Genomic DNA, 25,491 nt, shown 5'->3' with positions numbered 1-25,491 from the left:
TGATATGGATTTCCCGTGATGGCGTCACGGCAAATCAAATTGACCACATCTGCATCAATTGGAAATGGAGACGGAGCCTTCTTGATGTGCGGAACAAACGTAGTGCCGACATTGCGTCCGACCATCATCTCCTAATCAGCGAGATCCGGCTGCGCATTGCGAGGATGCATCGACAGGAGGAGAAAATCGGACACCGGTTCAACACACGCCGACTGGATGACACTGCGGTGAACAAGACCTTCGTCGAGGAGAACCGTTCTGTGGGTATTCCGGAAGGTGGAAGCGTAGAAGGCACCATCAAGAACGCCTTCAGCGCCACCAGCAAGAATAACTTGGGTGAGCTAGGCATTAGCATTAGCATTAGCATTAGCATTAAGCGAGTCGCACAAATTCGTAGGTGGTACAGTCCTAGACCGCTGTTATGAGGGTTGCCTCCTTCCCGTCTGAACCAAAGCACAAATATTTGGGACTAATCTCTGACTCTTGGACAAGACTGACGCAATCCTCCAATGGTCGAGCACTGTCCTGGCCACGTCCTTGCGACTGCTGAGGAATGGGAAAGGATGGTTAGTTTTGGACACCTATGAAAAATGTAGACAACTCTACGATCTCTCAGGCCTAGGTGTCACGGGAATTTGGGTGTTGTTAGTGGAAGGGCAAACTCCAAAGGATACGCTTGGTTAACGTTCAGGCACACCATTGTTAGACTGCTTCGAATCAGTTGTCTGCCCAATTCATCCTCGTCATCTTGTTGGCATTTGGTCGAATTACTAGATTCTTCGGTTGGTAATCTGAAATATAAAATAATATTAACATCGTACGTCAAATAAACTACAAATTAGTGATACGCTCGCCACAGTTACATATTTTAAAAATATTATTTATATCGTACGATACATTTACCTGAATCCTTCTGAAATAAAATGTTAATTAGCAGTACATTGAAACACAAATACTACAAAACACAAAAAAGAGCATCAAACTTTGATCTTGGAATATTTAAAAATACGGTAAATATCAAGATCAAAATTTGATTTGGTAGATCTTACACCGCAACGCACCATTCTAAGGTGATCTACCCACGTTACGGGGGAGAATAACTTGGGTGAGCTAGGCAGCCAGAAAAAGCAGTGGATCACAGATGACACCTGGAGGAAGATAGGGGAGCGAAGGAACGCCAAAGGTACGCCGCGATAGAGCGAGTGAAAACACGAGGACCCAAGGCGTAGCCCGTCAGTGCTATTCGGCTCTCGAGAAGGAAGTGAAGGCGGGACAAAAGAGCGTTGACGCACTCCCTAGCCGACGAATTATTTCAAACTGGCTGTGGCGTTGCTCTCTTAGATCAACGGCGCTCTGATAAGCAGAGCAAGCTCGATGATCCTGCCGATCGCTCCTCGGCGGCAGGTCTCACTATCAACGTTAACAAGATCAAATCGTTGGATGTAAACACGGTCAACCCATCCAGCTTCACGGTAACTGGACAAGCAGTGGAGAATGTTTTAAGCTTCCAATATCTTGGTAGCCAAAAGGCGGCCTATTGTGGCACAACATCGACATAGGTACACAGATCAAGAAGGCGAGGGCTGCCTTCGCGAGTTAAACCCTCCTTTGGCATTAGGGTCATTTTTTACCCAAATCGTACATGCCAACGTATGGAAAAACAATCAGATTAGTCGACGAACCAAAATCCGAATTGTCAACTCGAACGTGAAATCTTTACGCCAGTGAAACTTGGTGTGTATCAGCGGAGAACACTAAACGGCTGCAGGTCTTCATCAATAGATGCCTGCGGTATATAATTCGTGCATGGTGGCCTCACAATTCAATCTCCAACGTGGAGCTCCATCGTCGATGTCATCAAAGGCCGATAGCGACAGAAATTCGAGAGCGAAAGTGGAGCTGGGTCGGCCACACCCTACGCAGGAATGGGAACGAAATCTGCAAACAAGCATTGTGGATTGGAACCCAGCAGGACACCGCAACAGAGGCAGACCCAGAGGCTCATGGTGGCGCAGCCTCAACAACGACATCAACTAAGTCGACAGAAATTTGACCTGGCCACCTATCGTTGGCTGGCAATCGCCCAGGATGGAGTTCTTCAAATTCGGCGCTCTGCACCAGCATGGGTGCTCAGGACTGAAAGTAAGTAAGTTTTACAATTTCATCGGGATTTCCTCCAAATCTTAGAAAGAATGCACAGAAGAAATGTCTTAAAAGATCTCTGACTTTGTGCACGATTTACTAAAGAAATTATATGGACAAGTTACCGGCAATACTTGTTCATGAATTTGGATAAAAAGTCGTTGTAAAACTCTGCAAAGATTCGGCGAAGAATCTTGTTCTATTTTCCGCATAACATCAATTTTCTTATAAATTGGAAACATTGAAATTATCAACAGACCGCAATGTAAAAGAAGAGTTATGCTCTAATAACCGCTCAATACATATGTTCTCTTATTTGATGTTATGTGCGTTGTTAAATCCTTTTGACGTACCTATCCTGAGTTAAAGGTTGTGATTTGACATACGTCTTTTTACTATTTTTATTTGTTGCAGATTGTTTTATGATACACATTGATACCAGCCTTCCATCGGCGGCACTAGAATTCGCTGATGAACATCAGCTTGCGACGATCGCATCGCATTGCAGCCAACACCGGGCGGTGCTAGACTAGAACAGCCGTTCCGCAACGACGCGTCTATATAATTGTTCCTGTCCTCGGTCGTCCCAGTCCACCAGAAGTCATGGACAAGCAGAATGAAGTGCTTCTGAACACATTTGTGATATCGAAGAAAAAATACCGAGTGGTGTACAATGCCGGCGTGCTCGTGTGGGAAGCCGAGAACTCCAAGAAGGGTATGTAGCTATATTACAGTCTATTGCATTTACGGTCATATTTTATGTGGGTAAATACATAGAGGAGAAAAACAAGTTTCCAACGTACCAAAGACCGCTTACTCATCCGGTTGTTAAGTGAGTATTGGTCTGGACCAGTAAGTGAACTGAGAAACTTGACTCTATGCGCTGACATCAATTTACTTAGAAACTTGTAGGGCAACTGCTCATATTTTGTTCCATTTGAATATTTGGTTATGAGATGAATTATTTCTTTATCAGTGAATGTCATTCAGAAAGATTTGAACGAATCGAATAACTAACTCACACGATCAATAAAAAGGGCAGTGACCCTATACTGAATGTGGAGGTAGACTACAGGTTGATACGCGATCACGTTGTGTATAAGATTTCATTGCCTTTGTTTTTAGCGCAAGTGTAGATGGATGTGTTGCGTGCTTTACCAATCCGCTGAGAATAAACATGCACCGGATACCTAGCTACTTATCAACTGGTCTGAAGCGGCGTGAAAGCACGTGTACAGATTTTCCCCTTTTGTTTACGTGATCTGCTTCAATAGATCGAATCAAGCAAGACGAACTCCAGTGTTTGATCGCTTCATAACAGCAAACGTTTGTCTAGTAGTATACTGTATTTTTTAACATGTCTTAAGTGGACAAGGGAGCATAAAGCTTAAAGTTGAGCTCAGGCACTATAAAAAAAAAGATTGCAACTGGTTGGAAATTTCAATATTGACCAGGTTCTTAGATCGCGGGTCGTATACAACCGGTGTTGCAGTTGCGCCGGTGATATACATTTTTTCACGATAGTTGACTCCATATTTATACAACTAACATTTAATTTCTTTTTTTCATTACCTCAATACAAAAACTTTGAAACGTGTAATTTTTGGCTTGGTCGATCAGTGTTATTCGTAATGTATCATATTTGATGGATTGTGTTGGGAAGTTTCAATCACACATTGAATATTCTCGCGCACCTTTCGAATACGACATTTTTAATTGTCACTTTCTCCAACGCAAACATCTAAAATCCGTTTTGTGAAGTAACTTTTATGGACCCATTTAAGTTATTGCATGAAATATACTCTTCAAAAGCACATTTAAGAATTTTTATTACCTTTGTCTATTTGAAATATTATCTCATTTCTTGCGTATCTGAATTTTAGGAAGTGGTATTTCACTCAAACAAAATGATAGCTACCCGATATGTTTGAATAGTATTTAGCACACAATCGTGAAATCTGTACAAATATTCTAAAATATTATTTACACCACATCACAGCTGTTGAGACGGAGATAGCATTTGCATACCGCCAGAGGTCTCGATTATGCTGGTTTGAAATACGCAACGAAAGGTGGGTAACTTATATTTCTGTTATTTACGTATCACGTGAAGCAAAGTTTCAGTATATTTTTTTTCTGAATTCGCTTGACCGAGATGAACTAGCCTAGGGTTAACAATCTCGTGAATACGGACAAAATAGTTATTTATGGGACTACATACTTGCAAAAAGATGATTTTTCAACACGAGTCGTACATTTATCCAACGTGGCTTGCCAAGAAAAAGCTAGCTACGCCAATGATCACTCTATCTTATCAAGATCCTGAGATGTAGGGTTTTGATCATTATTGCTGAATAAATTTGCCGAAGACACCAACGTTCATCTATCTCGGAATCTTAAACCAGAAGAGTTTTTCGAGAAGTTGTAAAAGTTTCACCAAAAACTGTCGAAAACACAAAAAAAAGTGTTGTGCTTTTCCAAAGGTGAAAAATGTATATTGGTCGGATTAAGATTAACTTCCCTCAGCGTGAGATTTGGATCATGCTGAATTGACGTAGTTATTTCTTCCGTTGCTTTGATCCCCCGTGCCTCTACCCGGAGCAACAAAAGTACCCAAAAGTGAGTTCATTCCACTTCGAGGTTGCGAGTTGTGAGCAGTGCCGGATTTAGGCTTCAGGGGGCCCGGGGCAAACTTTATAAAGTGTGCCCCTAAAAACAAAATTTTGAATATGTCAACTAAATAAATATACTTGATTTTTAACTTGTAATAATGTAAGTTGATTTTTAACTTCTAATAAAGTAAAGTGAGTATCAATAAACTGCGCGCCAATTGTCATTAGACAAAATGGCTAATATACTACATTTTTTAAATATAATGAGATGAAAACCCAAGCCATACTAATCCAGAGCCATGTAGTTTCATTGAAATTAGCACATACATTTGATGATATTATGGTTTGAAAACGTTGATTGTCTTCAGTTTCAAGCGCTGTCTTGTAAAGGTAGTGACAAAAATGAGAAAAAAATCAAAAAATTTTCAAAAAATTATGATGTTAGATCTCATTGAACATTCAAACAGAGATTGATTAGCGTCAAATAGACGAAAATAAAAGGTTTGAAGTTGAAAAACACCTTCGCATTTTTTCCTGCCACATAGGGTACTGATTAACTTCCTAAGCATGTGGCTCTCATTTTCATCCTACGAAAAACAAAGGATTCAATCCTGTTTGTTTTGTTTCTTATTTTTGCATTTTTTGTTGGAAGTGCATGAAAACAAAAAGAACGGAATCAATCGGTGCCGTAATCGCTTGTTTTCGAATAGGATGAATATGGGAGCGTGAGATTAATGATGGCACTCATACCCTACTAGGTATGAGGGTAAATGTACCAATAGTGGTGCTATTAGTAGTTCCTTGTAGTAAAATTGAATAAAATTGATAACACCACAAAATAAAAAGTCTGAAAACGTTAATCGGTAGTTTTTCATCAAAATTTGCTAGGAAAAATTTAAAACCATTGTTTCTTTCAGTTTTTGCTAATAAATCACTTGCACCAACTATAGGTACACGGTTCCTATAGGACAGATCGGTGAAGTACTAGATTTGTAGTAATGAGCTGAATTTTAGTAGGGTGAGAAGGTCAATTCTTCGTTTCTGCAGTGAAATGGCGCGAAAAGCGTGGGTATTATGATTCCTTGCCTAATTTGATGCTGTTTGAGCAAAACTTTGGGCAACAGTGTTGTTGTTTTCTTCATTTCTTGCAATATAAACAACATAGTTATCCAAAGTTTTGCTCAAACAGCATCAAATTAGGCAAGGAAGCATAATACCCATGCTTTTTGCACCATTTCATTGCAGAAACAGAGAACTGACCTTCTCACCATACTAAAATTCAGCTCATTACTACAAATCTAGTACTACACCGAACGTACCCCATTATGGAGGTAAAATTTAACATTGGTTCCTATAGTGGTGCATCCCATTGAATTCTTATGGGACCCACTACTATAGGAACACTACCTCCACGCCTCCACTATAGGTGAAAAGGAGCAAAAAAATTAAGGAAAATAATTGTTTAAAATAGGTTTTTCGGCAAATCCTGAACACAAAACTGAATTAATGTTATTAATGAGTTATGATGCATCTATTAAAAATGTCATTTGCACGCTTTTTGGTCGAAATAGTGCTAAATTGGCTATACCACCACTATTGGTACTACCTCCACTAAGGGAGCTTTTACCCTATAATCGAAACAGCAAAATATGTTTGCACCAAACATAGGATTTTGATATAAAATAATAAAAAATTATGAAACTTTTCAAGTGAAAATTTAGGTTATGAAATGATCTGAATACCTTAAAAGAACCTATTTATAACAGCTCTAGGACATCTATAAAATTTAATCGTCTAATGAAGTGCATTTTATATAATTTTGTTGAACAAAATATATAGTGCTTCAGGATTCTTGAGGGCCCCCCTAATCGGGGGGCCCGAGGCATTTGCCCCCCTTAAATCCGGGCCTGGTTGTGAGTTCACAACTTCGAGGTTGCATGTGGGAAGCCAATTTCGGGTTGATGGTGTCGATGTTGAGGTATGTAGTTTGCATTTAGGCGTATGGCCCGGATTAAGGATTCTGGGGGCCCGGGGTCAGAGCGGATGTGGAGGCCCCTCGGCCCCACATGCCATGAGCAAATAAGTTTTTCTTTGTTTTTGTTAATGTTTAGCTAGCAAACAGGTTTTTGTGGGGGAGGGGGGGCTAAAATGTGGCCCCCGGCCCCCCTTAAATCCGGCCCTGCGTATACGGCACGGCCAAAGTACCTAGAATCTAAGTTCTTTTTACTCAACCGTTAATTAAAATTACTCGACTTTCGGTCACTTACTCAATTTTGACTTCAACAATAAAGAGAACGAACAAAAGAGGACGCAAAAAAAGTGAGATTAAATATTCAAATTTGGGTACTTTTGTTTTTCAGTTCTTCCCACCGTTCAGGTACTCATCAAAGTGCTACTTCCATCATTCAATCTTTTCACATCCTTTTTTTAGAGAGACTTCTGTCCTTATCCCTGCACATCTTGGCGCCGTTTTGACATTTTAGTTATAGGAATACCTGTAACCGATTAACATTTGAAGTTGGATGTGGAATACACTTCAAAGTTCGATCTGTATTTTAACCAAATCAGAATATATTGCTGTGTGCATTCAAAATGCAAATATCAAATGCGGTAGCACCAAATGCGGTAAGATTTTCTAACAAGTAACCCGATGTCAGTGGGAGCTTTCGAATCCTAGGTTGGCGGTGATATTGGCTATGGTTGCTACGTTGCCTTTGGTAACATGTGTTACCGCGTTTGAAGCGCATTTGGGCACCGTTTGCATCTTGAATGCACACAGCAATATAAAATTTATCAAAAACTGGTAGTTTTTCCCCAAATTTAGATAAAATGGCAAATTTCTATAACTTTGGATCGAATGATCTCACAGTTCCATAGTTTTTAGAGATGTTATGTACATTTAGCAGAATTTTAGGTTTTTATCTAAAGTTGCGTTCTAAAGTTTATCTAAAGTTGCGTTCTTTGGGTAATTTGTGTCGTGCCCATCTGAGGGAGAGGAAAAGGAATAAGGGATGGGATGGGGATAGGAACATGTAGGGGAATGGGAACGTCACCCTAGAAAAGAACATTATCGCATGAGCGGGGTTCAAACAGTGCCCTGAAAAGTGCCCCCTCATCATCGCCTTTACAAAAACTTTACAGTGGAAAACTACCGAAAGGCGTAGCGCCATTGACCGTTCTAGTACGTGGAAACGCGAAATAGACGGCACACTCATACACTCTCCAAACGAATTTCAGCACCGTTTCCAAACCCGAACTACTTTAGCAGCGACATTCAAACACACACAGACACAATATTTGAAACCCCCCGCTATCGCACAATTCGTTTGGATATTATGATTTTTCGAAATCAATCAATCTATTTTTCGCTAGGGAGCGTCCATAAATTACGTCACGCAAAAATTGGCCATTTTAAACCCCAACCCCCCCCCCCCCCCCCCTTCCCCCTATGTCACACTTTTTGTATGAGACCTCTGAAATTTTTGTATGAGTTGTCACACTTTACTGAACCCCGCCCCCCCCTCTCCCTTAAAAGCATGACGTAATTTATGGACGTTCCCCTATTAAAATTCTCACAGGACAAGCACTCTGTCATACGCGGAAGCTATCCGGATGGCGTGGCACCGGCCAAACCGTCAGCAGAATCACAAACAAAAAATTGGCGAACGAAAAGAAACACGACGGTCTGTACAACTTCAACATTCCATCAAACTGAAGCCTTTCAAGTTAATGCCTGAGCTGTCTCAGATAATATGGTGAGCATTAGCATCACTGCCGACAATTAGCGGAAGGCCATTTGAAATGCAGTATGCGACGACTTATTTGTAAGCATGCGTAGGGGATGGTTCATCATGCGGTCAATAAATTGAACAATAGAGGTATAGGGCACTGCATGAAATTCTCTCCTTCTCTTTCACTCTTACAGAAATTTTGTAAACAACAAGGCCAAGAAACGCCAAAAACCCATACAAAATCAAAACAATGCAGTGCCCTATTTCCTGTTGAGGTTTCCAACAGATACATCAATTGTGACAGCACATGCACTTCTGGTGGTTAATTCAGAGTTGACCAACGATTGCGTTGTTGACAAGCACACAGACTCGAGGCATGACACGCGAGTTTGCCATTTAATTTTTACTGAAAGTATTGTGATTTTACTTCGAAGATGAATTCCAAGGGAATTTGCTTGAGCTGGTTGGGAATCGCCGTTTAATTTCAAGGGGCGTTTCAAAGCGTTCTTGTAAAATTATAGACTTTTATGTTAATGTTCTTATTACGTTAAACGACCTCTAGACTGATTCTCTGTAGAATAATATATGTAACACGCATTGAAAAGTTTAATGCCGAACTTTTAAACTAGAATTTTCCATATTTTTTATAACGAAAACTTTTTATCTCGACGAATTCTTCCGAAAACACATTGGAGCACCCCTCCGACTATGCTCCTCCATCCCTGCCACCATCAGCTGGCAGCATCGGCAGCATGAGCAGCATAAAATAAATGTCAGATTGAATCAAAACAAACCACACCAACCAAGAGAGAGATTCTCACGCACGTGTTGCTCCTACGTTAAATATGTCAAAGCGATGTGTCAGTATGGTTGCTGTCTCGCTCTGTAATCGAACGACGATTCCAACGGCGATTCCAAAAACGACGGTTCTGATTCGTCGTGTTCAGTTAGAAAATCCACGTACAATAGCAAAAACCGAGTTCATGATTTCTAGATAGAAATTCCCCTTACGAAAGTAAGATTCTTGCACTATGCTTAGTTAGGCTGTACCATTTTGCATTACGCTGCAACCACAGACAAACAGACGTAACACTCTGACATTTCCCATCGTACACCGAATTAACGGTCTATTTAAAGATTTGACAGTTGGCCAACTGCCCACCCGTGGCGCTCGTATCGTTTTTGTTCGAGTTTGACGTTTGCCCACTACCGCCACCTAGTTCATGGTCGGCCAAACTCAGTCCTTTTAGTATTGGGCGAACAGATTTTCGGGACTATGATTTGAATCGAAAAATGTTCGTAGTGTTGCGTCTGTTTGTCTGTTCTGCAACGATTGATCGTTGCTATTCTTGTATGCTATCTGAGTCCTAACTGTAGCTACTTCTAAAACTTTGCAAAATCAGACTCTTTACAACCACAGCACAAAAAAAGCAGCAGCTATAAAACCAGATCGGCATCGAAATTAGAATCGAAGAACATGAACATGTTAGTGATTCAATTATTGACATAGAAATGTAAAAGTGCAAATTGCTGGTCTGAATACCACTTTCAGGGTTGTTACAACAGCGCGGATTTCGCGAATTTCGCGGATTTCGCGATTTTCGCGGATTTGGCGCGGATTTACCCATGGAATTTGGTCCTCGCGCGGATTTGGCGCGGAATTGATTTTTGTAGTGTGTATAGCTATATAATTGAAAGATTATCGACACTTGATAATAAAATTGTGAAATGTGTTTGTTTAAATTGCCAGGATTGGATATATGTACTAGTAGGTAGTCGATATATTTCAAAAATATGTTAAACTAGCTGTCTCCGACAAACTTTGCGTTGTTAAGTCCAAGTCACAAAGCCGAAGAATCGGACGTTTCGTTGACGAGTTATGCGTGATCCTACGTATGCCATTCCATTTATATATACAGTGTCTTACAACACAATACGACCACCTGTCATTTTTTATACAAAATGGCCAAGTTTGACGATATGGTACTCGGTTTTTAGTGAGCCGATTTGGCTGAAATGTTGGCAACCGACATGAATTCACGGGAAATTTGAATTGTATTGAATTGATTGAGTTCTGTTCACTACTTCCAAAGCTACAGATATACGAAACGACAAAACAATAGGACCACTTTCAGATTGCCTTTACCAAAGGATATATCAGAGTATCTGATGTTCGGTGATTGACATACTAGTACTATATTTAGGATGCCATTCAACCCCTTCGGGACGACTTTTTGCACCAACCTCGCCGCTTTAGAACGCGTCAGTGAGGTGCAAATGACCCAACCGTCCTGAAAGGGTTAAACTTGGAGACATTTTTATTGAATTGACCACAAATAACCATCATAAAAGTCTGGTGTTATTGTTTTGTCGCACCGTATATCTGTAACTTTGGAAGTAGTGAACAGAACTCAATCAATTCAATACAATTCAAATTTCCCGTAAATTCATGTCGGTTGCCAAAATTTCAGCCAAATCGGCTCACCAAAAACCGAGTAAGTTTGACGATAACTTGGGCATTTTGTATGAAATAGAAAGTCCGACCATTTTGGTTTGCAACGTTTTTTTACGATTTTCATCAGTTCTTCAAAATATTTCTCTGAAGAAGTTGTGCAACAATTCTTCCAATATTTCTATTACGGGTATGTTATGTATCTAAACTCAACTGTCAAAGAACACAAGTTTCTCAAAAAAAAAATCAAATTTGTTCCCTCTGGCAAGTAAACTTTTCAAAGTTTCAACATTGTGCTTCTAGGATTTTCCCAATGATTACTCATTGTAGGGGATGTTTTCCATGTATTCTCCTGAGAAAATTCCTCACTGAAGATTCATTCAAGAATTGCTAAGGCATTACTCAAAAAAATCGAAGTGATTTTATAAGATTTTTTTAGGATACTCTCAAATTCAAATTCTCCAATTGGTTTTAAAAATAAAATTCTTTTAAAAAAATTGTATTCGGGAACTTTTCAAAAATATTCAGAAATACTTAAAGAAAGACTCCACGTTCTGTTTATTTCAAAGTTTTTTATTTACAGAAATATATTTATTTATTTCAGTTCCCTTTTAAATTTCTCCAGTTTTTTTATATTTTCCCACGAATCCAGCACCTAGTTCTGGGCATGTTTCTCCTGAGATTTTGTCTAACGAACTCTTATCAAAAATTGATTAATTAAAATATATTTGAGAGATGTTTTAAGCAAAAAAAAAATCGGGAGTTTTGCAGAATTCTGCAATTTCAAGCAGAAAGCTTACAATACTCGAAATGAGTTGCGTTGATTTACAAATCAAAAATTCATTCTTCATCAAGCATTCAACTAATCCATTCCAGTTTAATGGATTTCTTCAATAACGCGCGTAAAGTAAAAAAAAAACACAAATTTATCTTCACACTCTCGCGGATTTGGCGCGAATTTGATTCCAGAATCGCGCGGATTTGGCGCGGATTCAAATTTAACTCGCGCGGATTTGGCGCGGATTTTTTTCCACCCTTCTCGTAACAACCCTGCACTTTAACAGAGAAAAATAATTCTGAAAGCTCTGCCATCAACGTTATTGATTGATTTTAACTTGGACGTAGTGGTATAATGCTCGCGTTTTGATTATTTCATGAAGTAGACTGTGGTCAATTAAGCATCAGTTAAATTTGATTGATTCGATTTCCCATACACACATGAGCATTCTAATATATTCATACTTTTATTGAGCGCCTAGCTGATCATATTTGCGAAGTGATCGTCTGCCGGTTCGTGTTGATAATGTGACTAATCACGGAAGCAGTGATCATCGCGCAGCAACATCTGAAGAAGCTGCGTGCTTGCTCACCAAACACCAAGTCACATACATATAAGACGGAGAGTACTGGACGATCGCGTCGCGGAATTTCAAGATTAAGGTCAACCGAATTTTTCTCTCTTTTCTTCTCTCTTTCGTATGTAAGGGAATATAGTCTACAATGAGACAAGATTTAACCGAATCATGTCGACAACAATTTTTGACAAGAATGACTGCGCAATCGGTTTTACTTCGTGGATTAACTCTGCGACAGTTTTCTGAAGATTGTTTGATAACATGTGTTTGATTACATGTATAAACGGAAAACTACATTCTGCTCAACATGAACCAGAGGAACATAGACTATTTGTTATAGATGGTTTGTTGGTCAACTTATTAGTGAACAATTTTCACTAATAAGTTGATCAACAAACCATCCAACCCATAATTAGCAAAAACCTTACAAAAAAAAATATAAAAAACAAAAAATAGGCAATAGACTATAGAGCTTAGCTGATATAGTCGTAGATAATCATTTATTATCATCATTTAATATTGATCGACGACTACATCAGCTAAGCCCTTACGAAAAATGATTGCAACTTTTCGTTTTTTTTTTAATTGTTTTTTGGAAGTTTTTACTGCTTTATTTTTTACTTTTCATTTTTACCTATCCTCACCTATTATATTTGCTATGATGATGTGTGACGACTAGTGTTGTTCACGACCACCAATATGTTCAATTTAATTTATTGTATTTAACACTGTTCATTTTTAACTGTACATAAATGTCCAAATATTTATGTATAGTTAAAAATAAACAATTGTTAGAGTCTTGTTAGAGTGTCAGGGCCAATTACATACACTGAAGTTTTTTTTACGCGGTCCGTCCTAAAAAAACGGCGTTATTTAAGAAACCGTCGTAAAAAAAAATCCGCGATTTTTCAAAAACACGCGTAAAATATTCAGGACTACATCTACCGTGACTATGCTTTTTACGACGTTTTTGAAATAACGCGGTTTCTTTACGACGTTTTTTGAAATAACGCGGTTTTTTTACGCGGCACCATTATCGTCGTAAAAAAAACTTCATGTATACTAAACCTGCTTGCAATACTGGAAAATCAGAATTTTCAAAATTTAAAGTAATATTTGAAATTGGTATGGGAGAGACTAGTGGAATGATCCCTAAATGTATTCCAGTACTAATCCATCTGGCAAACAGAGTAGAACCAAAATACAAATCTATGAAATTGATGAAAAAATGCATGGTGGCGCCAAAAACGGTGCTTGAAAAAAAAGTTTTTTTTTTAATAATTTTAAAATTAATTTCACATCATGTTGTTTCATCAAAACTGTGAACTTGAATGCAATAATGAATTGAGCATACCCATTAGCCTGGTACACGGTTTATATGGGAAAATACAAACAATGGAAAAACTCAAGTTCCTGTATACTTTTTGAGATCCACTTTGGTCCCATATCATCTGTGCAAAATTTCAGATCGATCGGAAAAACTATATTTTAGCGCCCGCCATTCTTAGTTTTTCATACGATTTACTATGGGGAAATTTTACTCCTGTAAAGAAAAATCGCTAGCAGTCACCCATAGATCCCTAAAAATAAGTCGACGAATGATTTCTGTAGAATACTTTACTAGGAATCAGACCTCCGAAGACCGTAAATCGATGGGACGTTCGTGGAAAAAGTTATTAGGCCTCACCCGATCGATAAAATAACGAGATTTTATTATTTATTGTTATTCTTTACATGTTAAACAGCGTGTGCATGCCATTCGGTTTTCAGTCAATAACTTTTTCCACATACCTCAGATCGCTTTGCGGTCTTCGGAGGGTTGATTCCTCGTAAAATTTCCAACAGAAATCATTCATCGATTTATTTTTAGGGGTTAAGGGGCAACCTGTGGCGATTTTTCTTTGAAAAAGTGATTTCCCCCATACTAAATCGTATGAAAACTTAAAATGGCTGGCGCTAAAATATAGTTTCTCCGATCGATCTGAAATTTTGCACAGGTAATATGGGACCGAAATGGAACTCAAAAAGTGTACAGGAGTAAAATGTCTTTTTGTGTCCCACGCTAATACCCATGCTTTCGATACCGCACGTTTCTTGCTTTATTGTTGTTAACCGGAATAAGCTGAGATGGGAATGAGAATGAGTAAAGACGAGCGGTGCAAAAAATCATGCATTGTCATTGTTTATAGGGTAGAATCACTAGACTTCGCCACTGCTCTAGTCTTCGCCCCCTCCATACAAATACCATTTTTTATGTATGAAGTGGCGAAGATTAGAGCAATTTTTTTGGGGGCGAAGTCTAGTGCTTTTACCCTACAGTTTCACGGACCGGTTTATAATGCTTTTAATTTAATGCTATTCTCCGGCTGTATCTGTCTGGAGCGACCGGCGCCAATTCTGGTTGATGTGGGTTTTTATTATCGAACAGAATTTAGCGGCCGTAAAACTCTCGATTTTGCCCACAAGTATAAACCCAAACAATCTTCTTAAATATGATCTTAGATATTTTCGATTGATTGTGAATGAAAACCATAGTCCAGTATGTTTCTGGAACATTTCAATCCATTCACAAGCCAGTCGTAAGAGAGGCTTTTCATAGTTTAATTTTCCTCATAATACCTTATATACAATATGTGCTTGAGTTCTAGATTTTTCATGGCGATGGCGTTTTACCCTTCTTACACCCATAAGAAGGGTATAAATACCGCTTGGAAACCCGACTTTCGATCCGAGGCCCGCAGGGCCGAGTCACATATACCAATCAACTCAGCTCGACGAATTGAGCAAATGTCTGTATGTGCGTGTGTGTGTATGTGTGTGTGTGTGTATGTGTGTGTGTGTATGTATGTTACAAAAAAATGTCACTCACGGTTCTCAGCCGTCTGTTGACCGATTTGAGTTCTCTTGGAAGCAAATGAAAGCTACTACATCCTAGTAGAACGCTATTGAATTTTATTTTGATTGGACGTTCGGTTACCGAGATATCTTTCAAAGAGTGCTAGGGAGTAGTACAACTTAATTATTTTAGATATTTTTGACAAAGTGTATCACCATAAATTTCTCAGCCGTCTATCAACCGATTTGGGTTCTTAAGGCCCCAAACGAAAGCTACTACATCCTAGTAGAACGCTATTGAATTTTTTTGATTGGACGTTCGGTTACCGAGATATCTTTCAAAGAGTGCTAGGGAGTAGCACAACTTAATTATTTTAGATATTTTTGACAAAGTGTATCACCATAAATTTCTCAGCCGTCTATCAACCGATACGGGTTCTTAAGGTCCGAAACGAAAGCTACTGCACCCTAGAAGAACGCTTTTGAATTTCATTCCGATTGGACATTTTGTAACCGAGATATCTTTCGGGGAGTACTTTGGAGTAATACAACTTAACTTTTTAAGAGGTCTTTGACAAAATGCTTCATAATAAATGAATCAGCCGTGTGTCAATCGATTTGAGTTCTCTCAGCATCAAATGAAAGCTACAGCATCCAAGTAGTATGCTATTAAATTTCATGCCGTTTGGACATTTTGTTTCCGAGATATCTTTCCACGAGTACTAAGGAGTAATGAAATTTACGCTTTTGAGAGATTTTTGATAAAATGTATCATAATACATTTCTCAGCCGTTTGTCAACAGATTTTTTATGATCATATTTGGTTACACAAGTTAGTTATACATGAACATGCAATTGCATCAAATACATAAAAGCTACTATCTCTTTGTAATATTTGAGCTTAATAAACAGTAGCAAAAATATCACGGAATGTATGTAGGAAAAGCCTTTTTTTATGATCAAATTTGGTTTCTCAAGGAGCTCTGCATGAAAATGCAATTGCATCAAATACATAAAAGCTACTATCTCTTTGTAATATTTGAGCTTAATAAACAGTAGCAAAAATATCACGGAATGTATGTAGGAAAAGCCTTTTTTACCCTTCTTACACCCATAAGAAGGGTATAAATACCGCTTGGAAAACCGGCTTTCGATCCGAGGCCCGCAGGGCCGAGTCACATATACAAATCAACTCAGCTCGACGAATTGAGCAAATGTCTGTATGTGCGTGTGTGTGTGTATGTGTGTGTGTATGTATGTTACAAAAAAATGTCACTCACGGTTCTCAGCCGTCTGTTGACCGATTTGAGTTCTCTTGGAAGCAAATGAAAGCTACTACATCCTAGTAGAACGCTATTGAATTTTATTTTGATTTTACGTTCGGTTACTGAGATATCTTTCAAAGAGTGCTAGGGAGTAATACAACTTAACTTTTCAAGAGCCCTGCTTCATAATAAATGAATCAGCCGTGTGTCAACCGATTTGAGTTCTCTCAGCACCAAATGAAAGCTACAGCATCCAAGTAGTATGCTATTAAATTTCATGCCGTTTTTACATTTTGTTTCCGAGATATCTTTCCACGAGTACTAAGAAGTAATGAAATTTACGCTTTTGAGAGATTTTTGATAAAATGTATCATAATAAATTTCTCAGCCGTCTGTCAACCGATTCGGGTTATCTTAGCATCAAATGAAAGCTACAACACCCTCGTCCAGTTGTATTGAATTTAATTTTGATTGGACATTTAGTTACCGAGAATGTATAAATGACGTTTGGTTTCGATCTATAACCATATAGAAACAGACGTAACTCTTAGAACAAGTTTCATTGAAAAACATCGTCATCAAAACATAACCGCCCAATGCTAAACGTACTGTGCTTGGCCGGGCAATTAGGTGGCAGTAGTGAGCAAACGTCAAACAGAACCAGAAATGACGCCAGAACAGCGAGTGATCAATCGACCTTTTACCGAAAATTTGAATCAACCGTTAAAAATGTGATTGATGGGAAGCGAGCGGAGTGTGACGTCTATTTCTCTGTGCCACAACCATGGGTCCCAAGTACTTTGGATCTAATTTAGTCAACTGATAAAAAATATTTGACAAAGTGTATCTCGATGATTTGCTTACCCATGCATTAGAGATACACTATTCCAGAATATGTAAGCTATTGTTTAAACATACCACACAAGAGTCTAGGATATTCTGGCTGGCATTTCTGGAAGTTGAGCCCATGGTCGATGATTCTATTATGGAAAGCAATCAACTTGATGCCAAATCTACAATATTTTTTAGAATGACCAAAATCACAAACATACATACGAATAATACAACATTAATTTGAATAAGTGTAAGAAGGGTTCTGTTCACCATGGGTGGATTAATTCAGGTTTTTAATCATTAAAATGCAGTAGCACACAAAACGACGGTTGGACAGAAAAGCCAACTTACTTGGTAAAGTGTCTTTAATAAAATATAATAATAATTAAACGACGGTAGCGCTTTTGAAGCATGAGCATGAGATGGCCGTACGATTCGTAGTTGCTACTCCGTTACTGACCAGAACAGTCAACATTGCACAGGGAATCAAACGGATGGGGCCTGTGTGTAGCTATCCATTCTCAATGTGCAATTTTGAAGATTCAAAACTTTATATTGTCAGTACCGGCGCCGGCCACGTCCTTACACAAAACGACGGTAGCGCTTGAATGCTAAAAACGATAAATCCGAGAAACTACCATTATAACATGTCACTGTAATTGCTGGGACGTTGTGCCGCGAAACGGGAACATAACGATAAACTAAGATGAACGTCTGCTCTGTGTTTTTATGTTAATTTTTTATTGTACTACCGGTAGTGCAAGCATAAAGAATTTTCGTGCCTACCACACGATACGAATGCAAAACCGACCTGTGTCAAAGAATGCTTTGTTAGTACGGTTGATACCTGAAGGGCTCATAAACACAATGATAGAAACAGTCCCTGACTTAGTGAGAAAGTAAATAACTCCAAAAACGAACAAGAAGAAGATATGGTACATGTGGTGCATATATATTTGTTAAAACTTCCTAGGATGTTAAATTTCGTTCACCACTCTGACGTAGAAGACGTTCAACGGGTCTGTCTGGGTCATATTGACCCCAACAGGGTTAAATACAATTGAGGGGCCCAGATGCAAAGGAGTGTAAGTGGCAATTTTGTCGATTTTGACCTGAACATATAAAACCAGTGTTGGTAAAATCACACTCAAAGCACACTCATGAACTGCTCCTGCGTGAGTAAACTCGCGCGCGATTCTGAATCATTTTCTCATGCGCGAGGTTTTCATGCAAAATCTCGCTCTCACGAGTCAAGCGCCGAAATCTCGTTCGCTTGTAAAACGAATCCAAATAAATTTGAACGACATCCAATGTTGTTGTACGATAGGTTTGCTTTTGTTCTATCATAAAATCCTCAAACATCGATGTAAGTAATAAGAATACCCAGAAATAAAGCAACGAGTGAAATCGCGAGTCAACTCATGCATGATGTTAGAATGTTAGATGTTAGAATAAATATGACCTAAGATGTTAGAATCAATATGACCTAAAAACAGACTCGCTGAACGTCCACATCGTTATCGTGGTGCGTCTACACATCTAGAAAAAATCACTGACTTCGGTAATGGTTTACGGAAATTTCAACTGTTTAGCGTACGGTAACATTTTCACCGAAAAAATCAGTAGAAGGTAATGAATTTCACCGAACTTTGTTACCAACATCCACTAGAATGTGTACAGACGCAGCGGTATATACACTCCCGATCAAAAGTTTGGGGTCACCCCCTCAAAAACATGTCATTTTTTTAGGCCCATATCTTCGCCAATTTGCGTCCGATTTCAAAACCCTAGGTCTCATTAAAAGATAATAAGTCAAAGAAATTTTGAACATGATTTAGGTGAAACTTTTTCAAAAAAAATTGTATGTAAATTAAACCCAAAGTTGCCAAATTTTCTAAAAAATGAATATAAACTTACGGTAGTGTCGCTGGAAATTGGGTCGACCAAATTTTAAGATGAGTGCGGTAATATAACCCATTTTCTATTAGCTTTCAACTGCTTTTTACAGAACTTTGCTAAAAAATCTAGAAAAAAAGTTATTAAATAAATTAACTCTTCATGTCATCGACCAAAAGTTTGGGGTCACCCCTCAATATGATGTATCGGCCAAAAGTTTGGGATCACTATCGTAAAACATGGAAAAGTGATTTGTTGATATTTTTGTCATCTTTCATTCAATTTCAATTCTTCTTGGCTTATTTGAAACAAAATGAATGATACTTACTGCATAAACATTGAACCACACATATTTGTTGAAATTTACATACTAAAACTTAACGTAAAGTTACCTCATTTTTTGAAGTGTGGTGAAATGTGTTAACTTTACATAATATTTTTATATACAAAAATCGTTAAATACGTTAAGTTAAAGACATCAAACGTAAATTTAATTAATTATCTTTGAAATGAGCCAAAAAGAATTAAAATTGAACTAGATATGACGAAGATATCACCAAATCACTTTTCCATGTTTTACGAAAGTGACCCCAAACTTTTGGTCGATAACATGAAGAGTTAATTTACTTATTAACTTTTTGCCTTTCTCGTACACCAAGGTGTACCGAAAGGCTATATGTTCACTCCAAAAACGAAAATTTGATAGAGCCCCCGGAGGGGTCAAGTGTTATATACCAATCGACTCAGCTCGACGAGTTGAGATGATGTCTGTGTGTATGTATGTGTGTGTGTATGTATGTGTGTGCGTGTGTATGTGTGTGTGTGTGTACAAAAAGGTCACCTCATTTTTAGATAGTAAATATGAACCGATTTCAACGACCGATGGTTCATTCGACGGGGTACATTGTCCCATTGTTTCCTATTGAAAATGGTTCAGATCGGTCCAGCCGTTCCGGAGTTATGGCCATTTAGGTGTTCCGGACCGGTACCCCAGGAAGGGGCCAGATATGAAAACGCAACAAACCCATGCATGCGACACATCAAACCACGGCATTTTCGATTATCTGTTGAACGGGATGAAGGAAAATAGTCTCTGACTATATCTGAACCGGTAGTGTTCCGGAACCGGTTCCGGGTGTCCCGCCGGAAGTGGCCAAATAAGAAAGTGATCATAACCCATGCATGCGACACGTCAAATAGCGGATTTTTTGATAACCAGTTGAATGATAAGCAGGAAAATAGTTTCAGGCCATGTTTGAACCGGTAGTATTTCGGAACCGGTTCCGGATGTCCTGCCGGAAGTGGCCAATTATAAATGTGAACCAAACCCAGGCATGCGACACATCAAAGAGCGGCTTTTTCGATAACCAGATGAACGGTAAGCAGGAAAATAGTTTCAAACCTCGTTTGAACCGGTAGTGTTCCGGAACCGGTTCTGGATGTCCTGCCGGAATTGGACAATTAAAAAAGTGAACCAAACCCAGGCATGTGACACATCAAACAGCGGCTTTTTCGATAACCAAATGAACGGTAAGCAGGAAAATAGTTTCAGACCATGTTTGAACCGGTAGTATTCCGGAACCGGTTCCGGATGTCCTGTCGGAAGTGACCAATTAAAAAAGTGATCCAAACCCAGGCATGCGACACATCAAAGAGCGGCTTTTTCGATAACCAGATGAACGGTAAGCAGAAACATAGTTTCAAACCTAGTTTGAACCGGTAGTGTTCCGGAACCGGTTCCGGACGTCCTGCCGGAATTGACCAATTAAAAAAGTGAACCAAACCCGGGCATGCGACGCATCAAACAGCGGCTTTTTCGATAACTAGATGAACGGTAAGCAGGAAAATAGTTTCAGACTATGTTTGAACCAGTAGTACTCCGGAACCGGTTCCGGATGTCCTGCCGGAAGTGGCCAGTTAAAAAAGTGAACCAAACCCAGGCATGCGACACATCAAAGAGCGGCTTTTTCAATAACCAGATGAACGGTAAGCAGGAAAATAGTTTCAGACTATATCTGAACCAGTTGTGTTCCGGAACCGGTTCCAGGTGTCCCGTCGGAAGTGACCAATTAAAAAAACAAAACCAAACCCATGCATGCGAAACATCAAATTATCAAAAATGTTCGTTAACCAGTTACACGGGCAGCTAGAAAATAGTCTCTGGCCACACTTAAGGTTACCGGCAGTGTTGCAGAATCAGTGGATCCATTGCTGAAATTACGCAGGTGAACAAAATCGATGCAAGCGTTTAATATGTGTAAAATAACAAAATCTTGAAAAAAATTTAAGCGATCTTGTCAAATTACATCCTTTTAGATTCCTGAGGCGTCATTTTACAGTAGGATGGATCAAATTTGTATGGAAAAAATTAAATTTTATTGCACCAATCCCCTTCTACGTCTGAAATTACTGCGAACAATTTTGATGCGACTGGTTGAGTCCTCGCGCTCTGTAACACGGTAGAAATGTGAATAAGCTTTAACAGGGGAAACTTCGATTGCTTGCACTTTTTTTTTTGTCAAATTTTACATGAATCTTATAACTAATGATAATAAAATATAGGCTAAAGTGCGCAGAAAAAAATTGCCGAAATGTCTTGATAATGATCGGCATCCAGTGCTAGTGAAGGTGGTCAAGCAGTCAACTGAGAGATTTGATATTTTGCAGCTCGCCCTATACGTTTAACATAGCGTCGGAATATGAGCCATCAATCAGTTTCCAAATTCAATTATGGCTTTGATAAAATTCTTGCTTTTCTGAATAAGGCTGACACAAATTTCGATTTTCTCTTGAGTCCAGAGGGGTCCCCCCTTGGAAATTTTGGTCGGAATTCAACATCTTGAAGAATAGCACAAATAAATAAACCAATAGATTTATCAATTTTAAAGTGAAATTAGAATCTTCCAGAAGTTTTTTTTTATCAAAACCGATGAGTTAAGGCGAAACTGGAAGCCTTTCCTCATTTTTTGGTTTTTGATGTACTATTAAATGACGAAGCAATATTTTCAAAATCGGGTTTCGTGCACATGTAGAGTGTGGATCACTTGAATCAGGGTATCTTCTGATTTTTTTACGCGGTATAAAATGTTTTTCGTTTTTGCAGAAACGATGTTTAAACAAAATTTCACAAAAAATGGTTTCTGCAAAAACGAAAAACATTTTATGCCACGTAACAAAATCAGAATATACCCTGATACACACTCTACATGTGCACGAAAACCGATTTTGAAAATATTGCTTCGTTATTTTATAAAAAATTAAAAACCAAAAAAAAAAATAGGAAATGCTTCCAGTTTCGCCTTAAGCGGTTTTGCTTAATTTTTTTAAGAATTTTTTCATCAAATACATTTATTATTTATCAACTCCACCCCTCATTGACGAGTCAACGAGCACTGTGACAAAAGAAGAAAATGAGATTTATTCCGTTCTAGAGTATTCTCAGGATTCAGGAACACTTCGGCTTATGGCCGGAAAAAATGTTGAGTACATATTCGACGAGAAAGGCACTATCACCACTAGGTGGATTAAGCTGGGTTTTTTCTAGATTTTTTAGCTAAGTTCTGTAAAAAGCAGTTGAAAGCAAATAGAAAATGGGTTATATTACCGCTCTCATCTTAAAATTTGGTCGACCCAATTTCCAGCGACACTGCCGTAAGTTTATATTCATTTTTTAGAGAATTTGGCAACTTAAGGTTAAGTTTACCTACAATTTTTTTTTCAAAAAGTTTCTTTTAAATCATGTTCAAAGTTTCTTTGACTTATTATCTTTTGAATGAAACCTAGGGTTTTGAAATTGGACGCAAATTGGCGGAAATATGGGCCTAAAAAAATGACATGTTTTTGAGGGGGTGACCCCAAACTTTTGATCGGGAGTGTATATTCGATTTACAAAGAGTTATATCAAGAAACAATGTATGAATGAATTTTACCTTATACACGCACGAAAATAAATTGTGAACACAATTAAATTATAGTTCAAATCAAACAATGTTTCAGTTTGCTATAGCGACAAACTGATTTCTAGTTAAAACTGAACTGCTCCATTGTTTGATAATACAAATATTTTCATTTGTCGAAATTTTTGACAGTTTGTTAGAACAAACACAGATTTGGTAGTTTCAACATGAAATACCGGATTGTTTTAAACGACTGCACTTTTGCCTCTAACAAAGCCGGAATGTGATTGTGTTGGTGATGGCTGCTCCTGCGGCAGCTTGGAAATCTATTTTTAGACACTCGTCGAGCGGATGGAAGCGAGAACGAATAAAAAAAGACAAAAAGGCGAAACAGACCAACTTTTTGTGGATGTTGTCTTGAGTGCCTGCGCGTTATCCATCACGGCCAAAACTGCACATCGAAGTTGGAGTGATGGATTTGCTACACTTTCTTCGTTGTGGCGATGTTGGGGTAAGAATTTTAAAGATGTGTGAGTGCTTCCGGGCCATGTTTGTGGTCCTTATTTTGTTGATACAAATGAAGTTTATAACGTTGTTTTGATCGATAAACTTTACGTAAGAACAAAGAAATATAACTTTGGAATAAGTAAATGGTCAGTTTGAAAATCAACCATGTGTTTAATTGTTTTAAACAAGCCTCATTTTTCTGCGTGTAGTTTTATCTGAAAATTTCCCGAACACCATAGAGGTCGCACACGCATACCATGGTCGCGAGCGTTCTGTGGTATGCATGTGTGACACTTATGATGTTTGGCAAAATTTCAGACGAAACTACAAGGTAAAGTCATCCATACATTGTTGCTTGATAACATTCTTCTGAACTGGGATAGTAGCAAGTGAATGTAACTTTTTGCAAATGAATGATCCCATCCCTGGCTGGGGATACAAATTTGTATACATAGGATGAAAAAAATCGTGAAAAACTTTAAACTTCACTTAAAAAACCTTTTAGCTTCTACTCTCTAAAATAAAAACTCTCATTTTTGAGTAGCGCCCATGCCGCACAGGGACTGTGTTGGAAACACACATTTTTTTAAATTGCTCGTACGCTCACATTTTTGCAAAATATCAATATTTTTCGGTATTTGAAGGTGGTTTATAAACCCAGTGAGGTTGCCATGTCGAAATTATTGCAAAATACATGCTCATGTGAGCGTACGAGCAATTTTAAAAAAATGTGTGTTTCCAACACAGTCATGTGCGGCATGGATGTTTACTAAAAATGTGCAGGCCGAACACATTTTTGAGCGTAGCCGTTTTTGCGTGTAGTTCCCTAAATTATACAGCATCTTCAGCCAGAGACTGTAAAGACTGAGCACAACTAACACTAGACAACGAACAACACACATAACACATATCCCAGTGAAGAATTGGAGCCCAAAGTAGCCACAACTTCCACAGATTATGAACGTTGCATGCATTTGCCTGGTTGGTTTTGCTGGAAAACCATGCATGTTTCCAAGAGCTACGTCTGGTCCATCACACTGGCGCACAACATTTAACGTAATGCTGATTTCTTTCGCATTCTTATTCGTTCAATTTCAATAAAAAAATACAAAGAAATGTAACTTTGATTCAAAGTCACTTTATTTTTATGCTTTGCAACTTTTGGGTTTACTTAATCATGAAATCTGTGTGGTCAATACACAGCAATAAAAAAGAACGTTGATAATCTCGCTGATAACGTTTTGTAATTGATTTGTGGCGCTTTTTTGCATTGCAGGGAAAATATCGGTACCCGTTAGCGATATCGTATCGGTCACGTTATCAGCGACGGCCAGTGGGCGATCATCGGCCAAAAATGCGCCACATGCTATCACCACCACGTACGGGACGACCTCCAGCACCCATGCCCCGATGAATGAGCATATGGATTTTGATCGCGTTCCGGTTCTCCCAACGTCAGCATCAATATCAACGACCGCCACGATAAGCACGGTGACCACTACAACAAATATTAGCAATAGAGGTAAGAATTAAACGTGAACGGATAAACGTATCCTTTTTAGTTACGTTACTATGAGAAAACTATTAGCAAGTTTTAACCCTTAGTTTCGGGTGCTTGATGCCGCGCGTCCTGAAAGGTTAATAATTGTATGGCATATTGTACCAGCCCCCAAACAATCTTGGTCAAGCACTTGTTTTAAAACTATACTTGCAATAATCTGGACACACAAACATGTCTGTAATCCTTACAAAGAGTACATTAAAATTGCTACGATTACTATTTAGTAAACAATTCAATAAAAAAATTTGATTTGCTTTGTATCGCTTGGCATAACGTCGGTTGGGATAATGCCATTCATAATACCACTTGATTTAAAAAAGGATTTTTTTTGTGCAAAAAGCTCTTATGCAAGACGGCGTTCTGGCTAATGGTAGTCAGTTTTCAATGCATTTCATCAAACTATTC

The 25,491-nt window shown here is 38.5% G+C and overlaps 1 protein-coding gene across 1 annotated transcript in view; it reads left to right on the top strand.

Annotated features, from left to right (window-relative positions):
• The window catches only part of LOC109406925 (ceramide kinase), a 45,522-nt gene that overhangs the window by 8,689 nt on the left and 11,342 nt on the right, over positions 1–25,491 (top strand). Inside the window, exons 3-4 of the mRNA XM_062845808.1 lie at positions 2,557–2,857; positions 24,802–25,047. Coding sequence (XP_062701792.1) covers positions 2,746–2,857; positions 24,802–25,047 — 358 coding nt within the window. The 5' untranslated portion in view covers positions 2,557–2,745. The remainder of the gene's footprint in view (positions 1–2,556; positions 2,858–24,801; positions 25,048–25,491) is intronic.

This window comes from Aedes albopictus, chromosome 1 (assembly GCF_035046485.1).
Source record: "Aedes albopictus strain Foshan chromosome 1, AalbF5, whole genome shotgun sequence".
NCBI lineage: Eukaryota > Metazoa > Arthropoda > Insecta > Diptera > Culicidae > Aedes > Aedes albopictus.
This window is presented reverse-complemented; position numbering and strand designations above follow the sequence as displayed.